General features: G+C 37.3%; 1 protein-coding gene across 3 annotated transcripts in view; it reads right to left on the bottom strand.

Annotated features, from left to right (window-relative positions):
- Positions 1–16,930, bottom strand: part of hbp1 (HMG-box transcription factor 1) — a 21,552-nt gene that overhangs the window by 2,326 nt on the left and 2,296 nt on the right. The window contains exons 4-11 of one of the 3 annotated variants that reach the window (XR_004657593.1): positions 16,209–16,329; positions 15,951–16,065; positions 15,603–15,724; positions 15,109–15,265; positions 14,745–14,889; positions 13,669–13,956; positions 11,947–12,088; positions 11,772–11,849 (exon numbers count right to left, since the gene is read on the bottom strand). Coding sequence is in view for 2 of the 3 variants with exons in the window: in XM_034878887.1 (XP_034734778.1) it covers positions 11,832–11,849; positions 11,947–12,088; positions 13,669–13,956; positions 14,745–14,889; positions 15,109–15,265; positions 15,603–15,724; positions 15,951–16,065; positions 16,209–16,329 (1,108 nt within the window). In the remaining variant the exon portion in view is untranslated. Of the gene's footprint in view, positions 1–10,944; positions 11,850–11,946; positions 12,089–13,668; positions 13,957–14,744; positions 14,890–15,108; positions 15,266–15,602; positions 15,725–15,950; positions 16,066–16,208; positions 16,330–16,930 lie in introns of those variants that run through there. The other 2 variants (XM_034878888.1, XM_034878887.1) reach the window with 2 other exon arrangements.

Here is a 16,930-nt window from a genome sequence, read left to right on the forward strand (position 1 = left end):
TTGGGGTCCCCTGCTGGAGCTGCTGCCCCCGCGACCCGATACCGGATAAGCGGTCGAAGATGGATGGATGGATGGAATGTTGGTGTGACAAGCGCTGCCCACTTCAGTTGGCTGCAATTAACAGGACATCGCTGCAAATAAAACTGGGGTCTCATTCATTAAACTGTGCTAAGGATCCTTACTAATTTGCCCTGCTATGCCCTTCTATGCCATGAAATACTGCAAACTAGTATTTCTAGTCACTGTTCCATTATCTTTTGTTATAACTGTTATTGCCACTATTCCCTACATCCCCAACCGGCTCAGTCACACACCAAATAAGCCTAAGAAAGGGAGTTTTCTTCTCCACTATCACACAAAATACTTGCCATTGGGGGAATTACTAGAATTGTTGGGGCTTTGTAAAGTGTGGTGTTGCATAAATTACGTTTGTTGTACATCCATTCATTGAAATTGTGCTAGTTCCCCGGGAATTTGTGCTTTTATTTTTCTAATTTGTAGATAACAACTTATTTGCTAACTGGGTAGGACTGTGGATGGTAATTGTTGATTTTGTTTAGAAGTGCCAAATTGTAATTACATATGTAATTAATGGTCGAACTAAGCTATGCTAGGGCAGCTGTCGGGGCTTGAGTAAGACCCAATAATTCCATCAATTCCCCCAAGAGCAAATGTTTACTGATATACTTCACAATATACTGTACTGGTAAATTGATATTTAAAATTGTATATACTGCAATGGAGGATTATGCCCATATATTGTACATTTGTAAAAGAATACAGTCGTTGCATGTCAACAAAAGCGTGCACATCGGCAAACATCCACCACAGTACACTCACAGTCACAACATACGCCCTTCTCACTTCACAGTTACAGCTTAATTACAAACTCTTACTGCTTCTCGATTAGGATTTGCAGTACAGTCAGTCAGTAGCTGGTGAACCAATCCATGACCCATTACCATCTCTCTAACTCTCAAATACATTTACGCCCACACCATATAATGATCATGACAGCATGTCATACCTCCCAACTGCTGTACTGCCGCAGCGGATGGCAATGACATTAGATGAGCTTGCAATGGTGAGTTGTTGACAACAATCTAATTATCTTTGAACCCACCCTAAAATATGTCGACAATCAATTACTAATTTCCTGTTGAGATCTTACTAACTAGCACTTTATTGTGCGGTATAGGAAAATGAATATTCATTGGGCCCATATTTACTCTCAGTAGATCACTGGCATAATGTAAAGTCAGTTGACTGACTCTGTCTCTCTCTCTCTTTCTCTCTCTCTCTCAGGAGCTCATAATGGCGGACGACTACAGAGTCCCTCTAAGCTGTCTGTCTCTGTCTTCTCTCCTCTGAAGCAGGCGGGCTCCCTGTCCACTACCAAGGTTCTTGTTCTTGACCTGTGTGAATGCTGAGTAGCATTCCCCTAACCCGGTAGATGGACGGTGGTCCTGCACCGGCTGCAGAGCCTGGCCTCCATCCCACTTCCAACTGCCCCTTTTTTTCGACGGAAGTCCCCAACGCCGTCTCTCCGAAACCAGGTCCATGCTTGGTTTCTCTGGGTCTCCTCCACATAGGAAAGATTCAAAGATGGTCTGGTCAAATGTACCTAGACCCAATATGTCACAAGTGGTGTATGCTGACCATGAGGGATGGTCAGTGACCATCCCTCCTTCTCTACAGGCATGTTAGGGAAACCCCCGGACCGGTCATTCAGGGTTTTTCACCCCTGGGGAGAGTGACGTCACACACATTACAGTGTACACAGATGCGTCTCTCACCAGCTGGGGTGGAATGTGTGAATCACAGGTGGTAGGGGGGAAATGGGCAGTTTCCCCTCTTCTCCACATATAATGGAGCAGTCTGGAGCTGTCCACGGTGCTGAAAGGGTTTTGCCCAAGAGGACAACATGACCGTGGTGGCAAACATAAACTGTCAGGGTGGTGTGCGCTTGGCTGTTGGAGATAGCCAGGAGCTTTCTACTGCGGGCACACAGACACCTGCTGTCACTCAGAGCAGTGTACATCCTGGGGGTTTTGAACCGCGTTGTAGACCTACTGTCAAGGGGGGTCCCCCTCACAGTGAATGGAAATTGAATCCACTCTCATGCAGCGGCTATGGGGCTGGTTCAGGAGAGCAAAGGTAGATCTGTTCACATCACAAGAAAATACACAGTGCACACTGTGGTTTTCCTATGAACAAACAGGACAAACCACCTCTCAGGGTCAACAGCTTTTCTCATCGACAATGGCCCAGGGCTCCTACACACTTTTCCCCCCAGTCCCACTGATTCCTCGCCTCCTGGGATCCAGGAGCATCCAGGAGCAGAGCCTATTAATCGTTAAAGCGGCTGTGGGCCTGGCCCTCTCCCGTTTGGAGAGACTAGGCTTGCCCCCTTCCATTGTGCGCTCTATCCAGGGTGCGAGAGCCCCCTCCACCACGGCATGTTACGTTGGGCGGTGGGTCAGTTTTTCCAGCGCTGTGTGAAGAAAGGTGCAGAGCCCACGTCATTTCCTCTTCCCCTAGTGTTAACTACCTCTAAACATTGATGGTTAATGATTTGGCTTTGTCTACAGTTAAAGCATACGTAGTGGCCATTCATCCTGCTACGAGGGCTATGGAGAGAGGTCAGTTTACGCACCCCCTGGTAAAACGTTTTTTGAAGGGGGTCAGAAGACGGAAACCTGCTGTTCAGTGGGAATATGAAGACAAATAGGTCTATGGTCTGCTTGTGGAACTTGTGTCGCAGGTAGCATTGACTTCATCAGCTTCACCCTTAATCCAATAGCAATAGATTTTAGAGGGCAAAAGTTACGTATTTTAACTCCAGATTTAATGAGTACAGGCATGGCCCTTAAAGATTTGGGCCACCTGCTAAGAAAAAATAAAAAAAATGCTGATGTTGGGAGCAGATCCAAGGTCATGCCACTGCAACATCCAGTATCTGTAAATGTAAGAGAGGCCCAAAAGAACTCTTCACAACTACACATGTGCAAAGGGATTAACCCAATAGCAAAATCTCTTAGGGACCACACCTGAGGGCAGACATCACATTCCAGTTAACCAAACCAAAGAATTTCATAATAAGTAACATACGGAACAACTGCTTTCATTCTGGATCAATAAATTCTGGTTGATACTTGATACATTTAATAAGGTGAGTGCATCTCTAACAGTTTCCCATCATCCAAGGTGGTGTCTTCACATTGACCATAGTCCAGAGAAATATAGAATGGAGAGATGTGGAAGATATAGAATAGAGGGAAGCAGCAAATAATCAGTAATGCTTTCATTGAAGGTATCTACATAAGAGTGATATGACACTGTCATAAACATATGACACTGTCATGATTGTGTCATGACAGTGTCATATGTTTATGTTTACAAAAAGAAACATTATGTCATGAAACTTGTATATAAATGTTTATGACACGTTCATGACAGTGTCATGTCACTCTTATTTAGATATCTTCAAGTAAAGTGTAACCAAATAATCTTTCAGAAGCTGGAACCAGCAAATGTTTGGCATTTATTTTAGTCATGCCAGTGCTTTGGCTCTAGAGATGGTCGGTTGGTATAACTTTGTACAGACATTCATGTCCGAAGAGGATAAAATCTAATGACTTTGGTGATCCTTTAACTTTTTCTCTAGTGCCACCATATATTTCTTGGCTTTTAGTGAAACATTTTGACTATTGGTTGGATTGCTGTGCAATTTAATCCAGACATTCACGGTACCCAGATAAATAATCCTTATGATTTCGGTGAACCCAGACTGTTGCTGTAGTTTTGGACAAAATGTCTCAACTGTGGCATGGATTAGTGAGAAACAAATTTATGTTCCCACCCGAAAAATAATTGTAACATCACTTTGGTAATTTACTGTTTTTTCATCTAGCGCTGCAATCATTCACTAAATGTCATTGCTTGGCCTACTCTGTTGGACTCCAAAAGCAGTCACCTGGAAAGTGTCTCAGTCCAGACTTAGCTGGGCTTGTCTGTGTGTACAACAACAGCTATGTAATTCAGAACAGCAGCTACAGTTTAGGCATCAGTGTGGATTAGTATGCCATGCAGCAATTGTGTTCCCGGCTTTTCTTGTTTGACTCTGCCGTGATTTCTGTACTAATGGCTGTTCTGTTGTTCAGCTGTCAGACCAAAGTGCAAATTCTATCAGCAGGGATTTATTAAATTCAGTTCTTTGAAACCTTGCCTGAAACCTGTGGACCAAGAAAAAGGAATGATTTTCTTTCGCTATTCCTTTCACAGTGTTCACACACCGAAACACAGGGGAAAGAGCAATAAGCAGGCAAAAATGTGGCCAATACAAAAAGACATTATGCGAGTCGTAGTACTGCAGACAGGTTATAAAATATGGTTAGAGAAGGAAAAACTCAAAAGACAAGGGAAATACACTAATTGCTAATAGGTGCTTTTTAAATGGCATACTAAACTTCAAGTTTTAAGACACCTTTTTTTCTAACATACTTTACTGTCACTTGTTAATAACTTTTTTATGACACTTTTTTATGACGTACTGTACTTCACTTTTTATAGGCCACACTGCACTAAGACTTACTTTTTATGACATAGGAAAACAAATGTAATTGACAAAACACACCATGGCTACACTTTCATTTGTTTTAAACTCAACAATCAATTTGTTGCATTTTATGACACTTTAAAATTACTTTTTTACGTCTAAATATACTATGATTTTCATGCCATGTATGTGATATTCTATGCTATGACTTTTTATGACATGCTATACCGTGACTTTTTATGAAACACTATACAATTCCTTTTTTATATTATGACATAATATACTGCAACTTTTTATGACTTTTACGACATATTATACCATGACTTTTTATATTTCATGACACACTATAATGACATTTTAATGACACTTTTTAATTACTTTATTATGACAGACTATACTGCAATTTTTTTGACATTTGTATGACATATTATGACTTCTATTGTATCACATACTATACTGAAATACTATAATATAACTTTTTATAACGTTCTATACTATGACTTTTTTATTTCATGACACAATATACTGTTGCTTTTTATGACCTTTTATAACATACTGTACTTTGACTTATATTAGATGATATACTATACTTTGACTTTCGTGATTTTTTTATAACACACTATACTGTCACTTTTTATGATGTTTTTATGACATACTATACTTTGACTTGTTATATGTTATGACACACATTTGATATACTATACTATGACTTTCTTATAGACTTTTTATGACATACTATAATGACCTTTTAATGACAATTTCAAGTTACTTTTTTATAACATACTTTACTATGTTTTTTATGACTTTTAAATGACATTTTGACTAATATTTATAGACATATATTTAACAAAATGACTTTTTAAAACATACTACATTACAACTTTTTTATATTTTAGAATATGCTATACTTTGACGTATATATGTATATGTATATGTGTGTATATTTGTGTTTATATATACCATATTATAGTATACTGTATATACTGAACTATACTATGTAATTTTTAATCTTACAATGATTTTTTATAGCGTTCTATGCTATGACATTTTCATATTTCATGATATACAAAACTATGCCTTTTTTATTTTATGGCATACTATACTATGACTTTTTGTATTTTATGACATATATGCTGTGACGTTCTATAACATACTCTACTATGAATTTTGACAGGCATTTTATGACATACTTTAACATGCCTTTTTAAATTGAATGACATACTATTCTATTACTTTTTTGTTTTTATGATATACTATGCTATGACTTTTTTACTTTTTTACACTATTGTATGCCTTTTTAAAATATTATAACATAGTTTACTATGGTTTTACAACTTTTACAACATACTACACCATGCCTTTTTCAATTGTATGAGATACTATATACAATGCCTTTTTAAAGTTTTATGGCATACTACACTATTACTTTTATTTTTATTTAATGTCATATCACACTATGACTTTTTATGACTTTTTAGGACATACTATACAATGACTTCTTACATGCTATACTGTTTCTTATGACTTTATGACATACTATACTATGACTTGTTATAATGTTTTACGTAAATTTTATGACATACTATAACATGCTTTTTTAATTTTACTATACTATGACTTTTTGTGACTTTTTATAACATACTATACCATGCCTTTCTTAAATACTATACATTTTATGATTTTATGACATACCATATTATGACTTTTTTAATTTGATGGCTTACCATACTATGACTTTTTAAGACATACTATACTATGACTTTTAGTAACATACTCTACTATGCATTTATTATATTTTATGACATATTACAACATGCCCTTTGAAATTGTATGACATACTATACAATGCCTTTTTTAAGTTTTATTACATGCTATACTATGCCTTTTTATGACTTTTTTAAAACAAAATACCATACTCTGCCTTTTTAAATTGTGTGACATAAATGTAATGACAGACGATACTATGACTTTTTTATTTTTAGGACATGCTTTACTGTGACTTTTTATATTTTATAAAATATAATATTATATATATATATATATATATATATATATTTTTTTTTTTGGTGTACTGTGACTTTTTTATGACATACTATACTACGACTTTTTATGACTTTTCAAGGCATACTTTACACTGGTCACTTGTTGCAAAAAATGTTAAATCTCTGACATGACTGATACAATTTTTGGAAGGAAGAGAAAAACATACATTCAGCAACAATCAATACAATGTTGCATTTGTAATTTCAGCGGAAATGTAAGGTGTTGTTAAGGGTTTAGGTTTTACTAAACACTGATTCATGCCAATCAGGAAATCTAAGTGGTTTCCTCAGTGCATCAGAATATCGGCTTCGTCTTCTTTTGTGTGATCATCAGACAGATTATCACAAACATCGTGCCACTTTGGAGTGCACTCAATCAACAGCCCACTCCTAATTGAAGGTTAAATTAAATAAGCACAGCTTTCTGATTATTGCCCCTTGCAGCTGTTATGGGCGGAACCAGTATAGCTTGTGCCCCTGCATTGGGTTAAAAATTACTCTGTCACTGCGTCTGAGTGAAAGTGACAAGATAAGTGACTGCTTCTAAATTGGCTGAACAAAAGAGAAATGGTGACCGTTTTTTTAGGTCAAGTGTTGAGCTGTCTATCACATTATTTGCAGAGCTAGCCAAACTCTGAGTGTTAAGCAGCAGGATTACGATGGTATTTTAGACCAGTCAGCAGCCCTGTCAAAGTGTCCATGAGCAAGACACTGAACCCAGATTTGCTACCGATGCTGTGCCATGAATGTGTGTCAATGTTTGGATAAAAACATCAGCTAAATGAAATGTAATGTAGGTGGAGTTTAAAAAAAAGAACAAAGCACCAACACAGACTCGCCACCATGATCACTGTAGCATTTCATTTTAAACCAACTTTACAAATGTATTGACTGTGCACACAGTCTCAAAAGAGTAAGGTTTTAAGTAAGTTGTTTTTGTGGAATGTGAAAGGCTATCAGGACATGTGGCATTAAAATGCCTAAAAATAATACTTTTATCACACACTCCTTTGCCATATACTTTCGGTTTTAACCTGCAGTCATGTCTTTAATATTAGCTCCTTTTTAAAAAAACTGACACAGTATATTGTACAGTGACTTCAGACAAGTGACAAGTGAGTGTGAACATGCAAAGAGAATCCCTAAGTATTTTCATGCTACACTTGTTCAAGTGATCAATGATGTACCACTATATTCACATTATACAGTACAACAGTAATAGTAACAACTGTAACAAAATGAATCTGAAAATCAATGCCATGCATCCATAACAAATTCTATTTAGAGATGACTGCCAAAGAAACATGTTTCTCTAACAAAGACAGAGATTATATTGCTCAGTAAATTACTAAAGCTAATTGCCCCTAATTAGAAAGCCTTGATTAAGGTGCAGCTTCTGATTTAAGAGGAAGCCAGCATTAATGATGGCTGTTTCTCTCCATTCTAATAGTTATTTTAGTATTCTTTTCCTTTTAATTGTTCCTGTCAAAAGACCTCATGCATGAATGCAAAACTAAACCTTTCTCTGCAGATTGCCAGTGACATTAAATTTAATAAGAGGAATGTGTTACTTTAGCTGTACTTAAGTCTTCAACATACAATTTTAAGGACCAACAGATAAAAGGTTTCCTTTGTCCCTGCTGCCATTCATGTGTTAATCGGTAGTATTAAACTGTTGTCTGTAGATTGTTTAATTTATTTATTTTTTACATTGACCTGGACGCTGAAGAACTTCCAACTGAACCATTCTGTTAAATATGTCTTGTTTTTTGTTATTATTGTGTCCATTGCTGTTTCTGTGTTTTGTATGAATCAAAATTTCCCTGCAACGGACAATAAATATACTTTGAACTTCTACAAGAAAAATAACTTGAAATCTAACTTGCCACAGCTTTGATCGATTGATGTACATTTGTTTTTATCCTGAATTAAACCTCAGTACAGCCGCCATTAGACATCAAAGGTTAGAGGACTGTGTATTTTTACAGCAGCATCCTGTGTTCCATCACTGTGTGCAAAGTAAAGTTCTCAGATGGACAACTCTGCCTCTATATTGTGTAATATGCCTTGTGACAGTGACACATTGTTTTAATTTACAAAACTGTGACAAGATTTGAAAAATGCTTTTAATTTCTGAAAGCAATAACTACTATAGTATTTTAGTGCTCAATTTAAACTTACGATAGTGGTGAGGCAGAAGCATATCTGACACAAATTCCATTTCCTCACAAACTCCATAAAGTATTTACTAAAGTACTAATTTTGGGGTGGCCTGTTATGGAAATGCTTGAGAGGCTTGAGAGGTGTTGATCATTGTTATTTCATGAAGCATACAGAGCTGTGAAACTCATCTCTTTCTTCTAACCATTATAACTTGCAGACAATAGTAGTAACTGCTATTTATATAACTACAACATGGTTTCTTCTTAAATCACAGAATCTGTATTGTAAATGTTGTCTCTATGTTGACCTTATAACCATGTTATCTTTTACAAAGAGAGGATTGAGGTGGGAGATGTTTATATAACAGGGTGAAAATGGAGTTACGGCACCCTCTGGCTCTCACAACATCTACTGCACATCTGTCCATCCTGGGAGAGGAATCCTTCCTCAATTGCTCTTCCTGAGATTTCTTCAATTTTTCCATCACTACAGAGGTTTTGTTATCTGAAGCAAGGATTGAAAATGAAAGATGGTGTCTTATGCATTTATTATATTGGGCCATACAAATCCAAACTGATTTGACTAAATTGACGAGAATGTTGTTTTTATCATTTCTTTTTGTCTGTGCAAGCAACAAGCCGCTATGTAAATTAAGCAAATCTTTTACATTTAACTCAGTGTTTTGCAAAAATGCAAGTCTTAAACATTGTCTCCAGTTGAAAGCTTATGATAATGTGTTCTTTCATTTTCCGTTCCTTTCAGATGTCTTTTCATCTCAAGGGGGGAGGCCAGTGTCGCTGTGAGCACAGGATTCAATAAAAACCTTTAACACTGTTCAGCCCAAGAGTGAAAAGTAAAGATAGCTCCTTGGAAGGCTTTGTTAGCATATGTGCAGGTTGGTTTTGTTATAGCACAGAAAAAAAGAAGAATAAAACCCTCTTTAACTGTGTTGTTACCTGGAAACCTCCAGACTTTACGGGTCAGACATTCAAATCCGTAAATATTCATGAGCTCTTAAAGCTCTAGATCCAATTTGCCTTGTTCATCGTGTCACTTATCACACTTGTTCATGAGAGGAATAATAAATATAAAATTCCGCAGAAATTTTATCAGTGTGCCTACTACTTAGTGCACATCCGAAAAGCAAGTCAATTTATTAAAAAACAATAAGTGTTAATTGTCTTAACCCTTCAGAGACATAACTTTGTAAAACCTATTTAAGACCTTTCTGTTATTATTTCTGTTCAGCTATGACGTAGATAGCGCTAAACAAACCAAAGTCCATTTAAAAAAAATTTACTTTTAGTGTATAAAGCAAACATATAATGTCACATGTAATTCAGTAAAGTATGTGTTTATGTTGACCAACACTAGAGTTGTCATGGTTGGAAAAGTGAAAAAAAGACAAAAAACATCTTTTCATAGTTTCAGTTGGTTTCTGTTGAGTTTGAATGTAGTGTTTTACGGTGTTAAAATAACTACTTATTTACATGGAGTCTGGTGGGTTTAGTGATGCGCGGCTTAGCAAAATGTATATAAATAAAATACCCCAGTTTTGCTAAATTTTTAAGTATTGTTTTAATGGTGAAGTGTTAAGTGTCTTATCCCTTCAGAGGTAGACCTTTTTTATAACATATTTCCCTTTCTGTTTACCAGAAACAGCTATAAAGTAACTAGCACTAAACCAACCAGACTCCATTTTAAAAAACAGTACTTTTAGCGTGTATAGAACCAACATATTTTAGAGTTTTTCATGGTTGGAAAAGTGTATAGAAGACAAAAAACAGCTTTTCATAGTTTAATTTGGTTTATGTCGACTTTGAATGAAGTGTGTTTTACAACAAGATTTTCCATTAAAGTCTGAGAGACATTTTCTCTGTTTTTTTGCCGATTTTGTGAAAACCGTGTGGCATATCTTGTTGAAAAGTCACAGCACACCATTCCCGATACACACATTTTGATGTATTTTGTGTGAGCGTGTTGGCAACACTCCGGGACTAGTAGTGGGACAAAAAACAGGCAGAATAATAAATATGGGCAATAATAGTCATTGCGCCGATTGTTGCTATTGCAGCACATCGGCACACTGAATTAAAAACAAAAGATGGGAAAAAACGTTCACTCACAAAGCCAAGCATCATGACAGATTGATTACAGTTTATAAAAAAAAAACCACTTAGATAAGATGCAAGTTTTAAAAAAGTATTTATAATATGATACAAGGATATTTTGTGCAAGAGGTTGTTGGGGGTGTGAAACCTGTACATTATGAACAAAGCACTTCAAATTTGAGAGCAACCTGAAAGCAGAACACGGCTAGTGAGCCATGAATGTGTCAAACGGTCAAGATACTAGCTGTATTATACAAATGGCTTGCAACAGTATAAAATGGCTGTATAGGTTTAGATTACATATGTATATAAAGTGCAAAAGATACAAAGACTTACAGCGAAGGTCTGAAGTGCTTTGTGACAGAACCCACCACCACATGCTGAAAGCCCTCTCATCATATGGCTGGGTGGTCGGGCAAAAATCTAAAAACTTGGCAGGGCAGCATCACAATCTGTTGGCAATAGTCCAGCTGCAGAATATCTACTGTATTACAAAATGTATCAAAGGGTTACCAATCTGTGCAATATATTGAACCTTACAAATATAATCCATTTGAACAGTGGTGAAAAAGTTAGCTAAAATTACCCCTTTTAAATTATAAATAGACACTTGTTGTTCACTGCCCCTTCTATACTTAAGCATAGCACCACAGGCTTTCACTACCTTGAATATGAAATAACCTGGAATAAATGATAAGGTCCATTTTTATATAAAAGGGGAATAAGACATCTTTGAAATGAAAAATACTAGAAAATATATGCACTGTTAGTGACTAGATTACATGTTTTGTTTATAGTTCATATTTCTGGTTTGTCTCTAATGTTTTAAGGTTACAAAAAGCAAGTGAATTCAGCATCACAGTTGAGTCTCAAGAATACAGGAGAGCAAAGAGGCACCAAGCTGTCCAGCACCTCTCCATGTCAAAACGCCAGCAGCTGGGGTTTTTTGGGGATTATCTAGGTCTGCTGGGAACCCTGTTGAAAAATGACACAAAATGATAAGTAAATATAATTTAACGTGCAATGTTAGCGTATAATGTGGATGTTATAGTATAGGGACTTTTCTCCTTACTGAGTTGGTTCTTTTACGTTTCCAGCAGTCTGGATTGAGTCTTTTCTGCTCTTCAGCCAGAGCCTTTGCCTCCATGGTGAACATCCTCCTCTCCTCATTCTTCATCTTCTTCCACTTGTCACCCAGGATGACACTAATGGCTCTGGAATTTAAGGTGAGAGACAGAAGATCAATGCACTTTTATGCCATAAATATTTTATTAAAAAAGATTTTAAAAAGTCATAGTCTAGTATGTCATAACAAAAGTATACCATTAAAAGTGCCATTTAAAAAGTTGGTAAAATATGCCATTACAAGGGTCATTAATGGTAATAAAATTTCACTTTTTGAAGATTTGAATTACTAAATTAAATTGCTTGATTAAAATATTAAAATGCGTTCCCCCAGCATGCCTATGGTCCGCCAGTGGCTAGAAATGCCACTAAGGTCTATATAAAAGCATCCAAAGAGCACCATGTCTTGGGGCCTTTAAACGAAGAATTGACTTATAAACATGTTTAATGGTCCAAGAAAATATAATTACACTGACGGCAAAGCTTGATTATACTTCTGCCCTAGAATTATTTTGAAAGAAACCTAAAAGTAAAAAAAATATCATTGTCTCAATGTAGCGAGAGAGATCTTCAATCTCACATGTAGTGGAAACCACATACGTTGGGACATGATTGGCTTAAAGAATTGGTCCAAGAAAAACCAAGACCATTGCTGTGTTACTTTATCCCAAACATTGGGGTCTCACCCCTCTTTTCCACCGGGCGCATTTGTGCTCTTTGTGTTAAACTACAAAGCTTCACATATAATGGCTTTTAACTTTTAATCTGTAGCTTTGGGCTTGACATCTGTGGCCTGGTTCACTCATTATAACTATCAACACAAAGAGGGACTCTTTCAATACATAGAGTCTACCCTCATTCTCTAACAGTCCCTCTGCTTCAAAAGCTAACATGTCAACACAAAATGAGACCGGGCTGTAACCGTACGGTCATAGTATACTTCCGCCCTACCAATTTTACTCCCTCTCTCATTCAGGCATGTCTCTGCTGTTTTGTTTTGATTTGCAGTCAGATGTCCACTTTTGTCAAAGAAATACTAGTTTATTTCTTGACGTTCAACTTTCTTGATTGCTCCAGTGTAAAAGGAAATTCCGCCAGATGCATGTATTCTCCGTTTCCCTCTGTGTTCTTTGTGTTACAACAATTATTGACTGATCTCTCCAGGGTAAATCGATACAGATAGCTAGACTATCTATATGTATGTATGTATGTATGTATGTATGTACGTATGTATGTATGTATGTATATCACCCATGACGATTCAGATTCTTTTAAAGAAATGCCAATAAACCACAATTTGGTTTCCTCCCATCGTCGAATGCTAGTTGCACACTTTGAAGGAGGGTCTGGCAAAGCATCACTAAAAAAACACTGACGCAGCGTGTGCCATCATGCTATTTGGTACATTACACTACTAGACTACAATTGTGGTATGACTTTCATAGACTGTTTACTGTTTGTGATCACAATGCCAAATATGTATTTACTACACACACCTACCTGTGACATCGCATCCTCTTTCAGGAAATTATATTGAATGCAAGGCTAATGTGAGCGTATTTAAAAATGTTACATGGTAATGTAGAAATTCATAAGGCTAAATTTGATAATTCTGCGTTGCAAAACAGTATGTATAAGTGCACTGGATCTCGACTTGACTTTTGCATACCTGTTGTCCTTCCCAGGATACATCTGTGTGTACTCCACTCTGTACTTCTTGGCAAAGAGCATGAAGGCATTCATTGGCCGCTTGCATTTTGTAGGCGTGGCACCACCGGCTGTCCCTGAGGTGTGGCTCCTGTTTGATTTGCCAGTTGAGGATTGTGGAGAGCTGGAGCGCTCAAGTTTCTCACAGTCTGGACTGACAGCACCCCCACTAGACAGGGAGGTCCTGCGCTGACGAGCCATGCTGCTGAGAACATACACTGCTGAGGAGTCTAGTGGGGTGAAGTCATAACTGCAGGAGAAAAGTGATCAGACATTAATATTATTATAATGTTATTAATCTATCACATTTTAATGTGCAATTAGTTTTTTGTCAGTTTGTTACAAAATGTTACCTTGTCACTTGTCAAAAAAAGTCTCAAATATACAAATACTAGATATGTGAATGATTGTAGATTTGTTACATTATGTATAACTGCAGTAACATATTTATTTACCAATTATTTAGTTTTTAGAATACACACCGTTTTTCTAACTCATTTTATTTAAAGCGATATAGAAATCATCTATATCTTCGCTCTTCAAATTATTGTCTCTCAAAAGCCTCATATTCCATATTCAGTTTACTGTCATAGGAGTAAAAACTCCTCAAAGTAAACAAAGTATTCCCAATGAGGAAGGTAGAATCAAAGAATTTTGACTCAAACCGCTTAATTGATTTTGAAAATAGTTGGCGATAACTTAAAAATCTGACAACTAATTGATTATTGCTTGCATTTCTATTTAGATTTCGGTCTGAAACTTTACCGATTTGTTTAAATTCCACCGCTATCGTAGTGTCACTTTCAGCCGCTGCGGGCAGCTGCTTTCAGTGAGAAACTGCAGGAATATTGTATTCAACTTGTGATCCCCAAGTGGCCAACAAAGTTATTGTAGGTTGCAGGTTTGAAGCCGAGAGGAGCTGCACATGTTTATTCATCACTACGAGCGACTCCTTTTAAACTGTCACATTGTCATTTTACATATTGTTATGTAAATATATAAATTACAGCCACTTTATGTTTAGTTATAGGAGTGTACCTTCTGAAAGTGTCAAAGACGACCGAGTCATCACAGTTAATGGCTTCCGGGTGGTTTGGTGGCAGGCACACATTGCCCAACTGCATCTCATAGCAAGGGATCCCATGATGCACCACAGTAAGGCTTGGATAAAAGGAAGACCACCCTGAAAAACACAGATGGTAAATTACAGATTAAGTATTTTGCATTTGGCAAATGTTTGGTCAGTGGAAGCTTTTGTTGGCAAAGACCAGATTCACATATGGTAACAAAAAAAAAACATTTTTTAACATTTTACATACAAAGCTAAAGAAAACAACTTGCCTCAATGTGTACTGATTTTGAACAGAAATCTAAGAATTATTTTCAAAAGAGCTTATTTTACCTTTATTCTTGACAAAAAAAGGGTGATCCAATCGGCATTCAGCTGTTAAAAGGCCGTCATCGGGTGAACCAGGGTCAAAGGTCAGTTTGAGAACTGCTTGGCCAAAAGATACTGTCTCTTCATGGCTCAACAACTTCAGCCCCTCTAAACCATATCTCTGTAAATGAAGAAAAAGAAATGGAAGAAAAGTCTTCACTCACCAACAAGATGAGCACGTGGACCTCACTAACAAAGAGGAATTGGTGATTAAACAACTTGGTGCCTGATTGCTTGGTTTCTATGATATTAAATGAGACCACAACTGCAAATCATCAAGGATGTTATTGTTTTTTCATGCACTTAGTTCCTAACTTTCTGACCCTCCATTGTTAACCTGGCTGCCACTTTGTGGCCTTTACAAGCCATTATGTCCACTGACGTCACACTGCATCATGCAGTCAGTGCAGAAGTAGAGCAGATTCTTATGAATCATTTTAAGAAATAAGAAAACTCACTACCTTAAAAGAGGAGGACGATGGCATCATGGTTTCATCATCTGAGTCATCATCAGAATCCCTGAGTTCATCAGCTTCCTGCCACTCCACATTAGGACCTCGATGGAAGCGCAGGCGAGTTCCTGAACAACAACACAACAATGTGACATGATAAATAAGCAAATGTGTGTTGATACAGAGAAGAGAATGCTGGATGATGGATGCAATACTGCGGTTTGGACACCTGAGGTCAGAGTTTCTTTACAAATGTTTGCTGGTACCAATGTTTACTCGACCTGGTAGTAAAGAGAGCAATGTGTGTGAGTAAGGTGTAAAGTATGTACTGTACACGGTTGTGTGCGTATGCACCTTTAAGGAAGCAATGCCAGGCTGTGGAGGGCCAGTTGTGAGACCAGGCCATGTCTTCATCATCCGAAAAGGATGAGGACATTGAGAAAACTCCAGACTCAGATTCACTGCTAGCCTGTTGTAAATAATAATAAAAACATCTTACAAGGACATCTGTAAAATAAACAATTTCTGTATACTTGTCATCCTTGTTCTAGTAAATAATCACTAGGTCTGCAAGAATGGATGATTTTTAGGTATTCAAAGGTGAAAGGTTACCCTGACACGCCTGCGCTCCCTGAGGTGGCCTCTGGACGGGTTGGGTGCACTGCTGGCTAACGGGGGACGGGCGTAGGAATGTAAACTATTACTGTTGCCAAAGATGTGGACTGGAGATGATCTGGAACAAAATGACAATGTTATAAATATATCATCATTTTCATATATAGTCATTGGCTCCACTTTCATATTTTTAAGTCAAATATAAGTGATATTTTTAATCTACAGACAGCTGATTAATATGTTGTTTAGCACCGGCATGGGTATTCAACAAAACAAAGTTTGCCAGGTTTACTGTGAAAAGGATTTTTGCAATATCCTGGTTGTTATGAACAAAACAAATTGGGACATTTACTTGAATAATTGCAAAAAGAAAATCAACAGAAGGAGGGTCACTGGTTCAATTATGGACCCAAAAAAATATGGACCCAAAAAGTTGGGAGCGTGGATTGGTGGCTGGAGAGATGCCAGTTCACCTCATGGGCACTGCCAGGTGTCCTTGAGCAAGGCACTGTACCGCACTGGACAGCTCAGGGCGCTGGTTCAGCTGGCAGCCCACTCACTCTGACATCTCTCCATGTATAGTGCATGTATAGGTCCTGAGCATGTGTGTGTATTTCAGGCCTGATTTCAAAGTACTCTTACTAGTTTATAAATCCCTTAACGGTTTAGGTCCAAAATACATTTCTGATCTGCTACTACACTATGACCCCCCCAGACCT

The sequence above is a fragment of the Etheostoma cragini genome, chromosome 8 (genome assembly GCF_013103735.1).
Source record: "Etheostoma cragini isolate CJK2018 chromosome 8, CSU_Ecrag_1.0, whole genome shotgun sequence".
In the NCBI taxonomy this organism is placed as follows: domain Eukaryota; kingdom Metazoa; phylum Chordata; class Actinopteri; order Perciformes; family Percidae; genus Etheostoma; species Etheostoma cragini.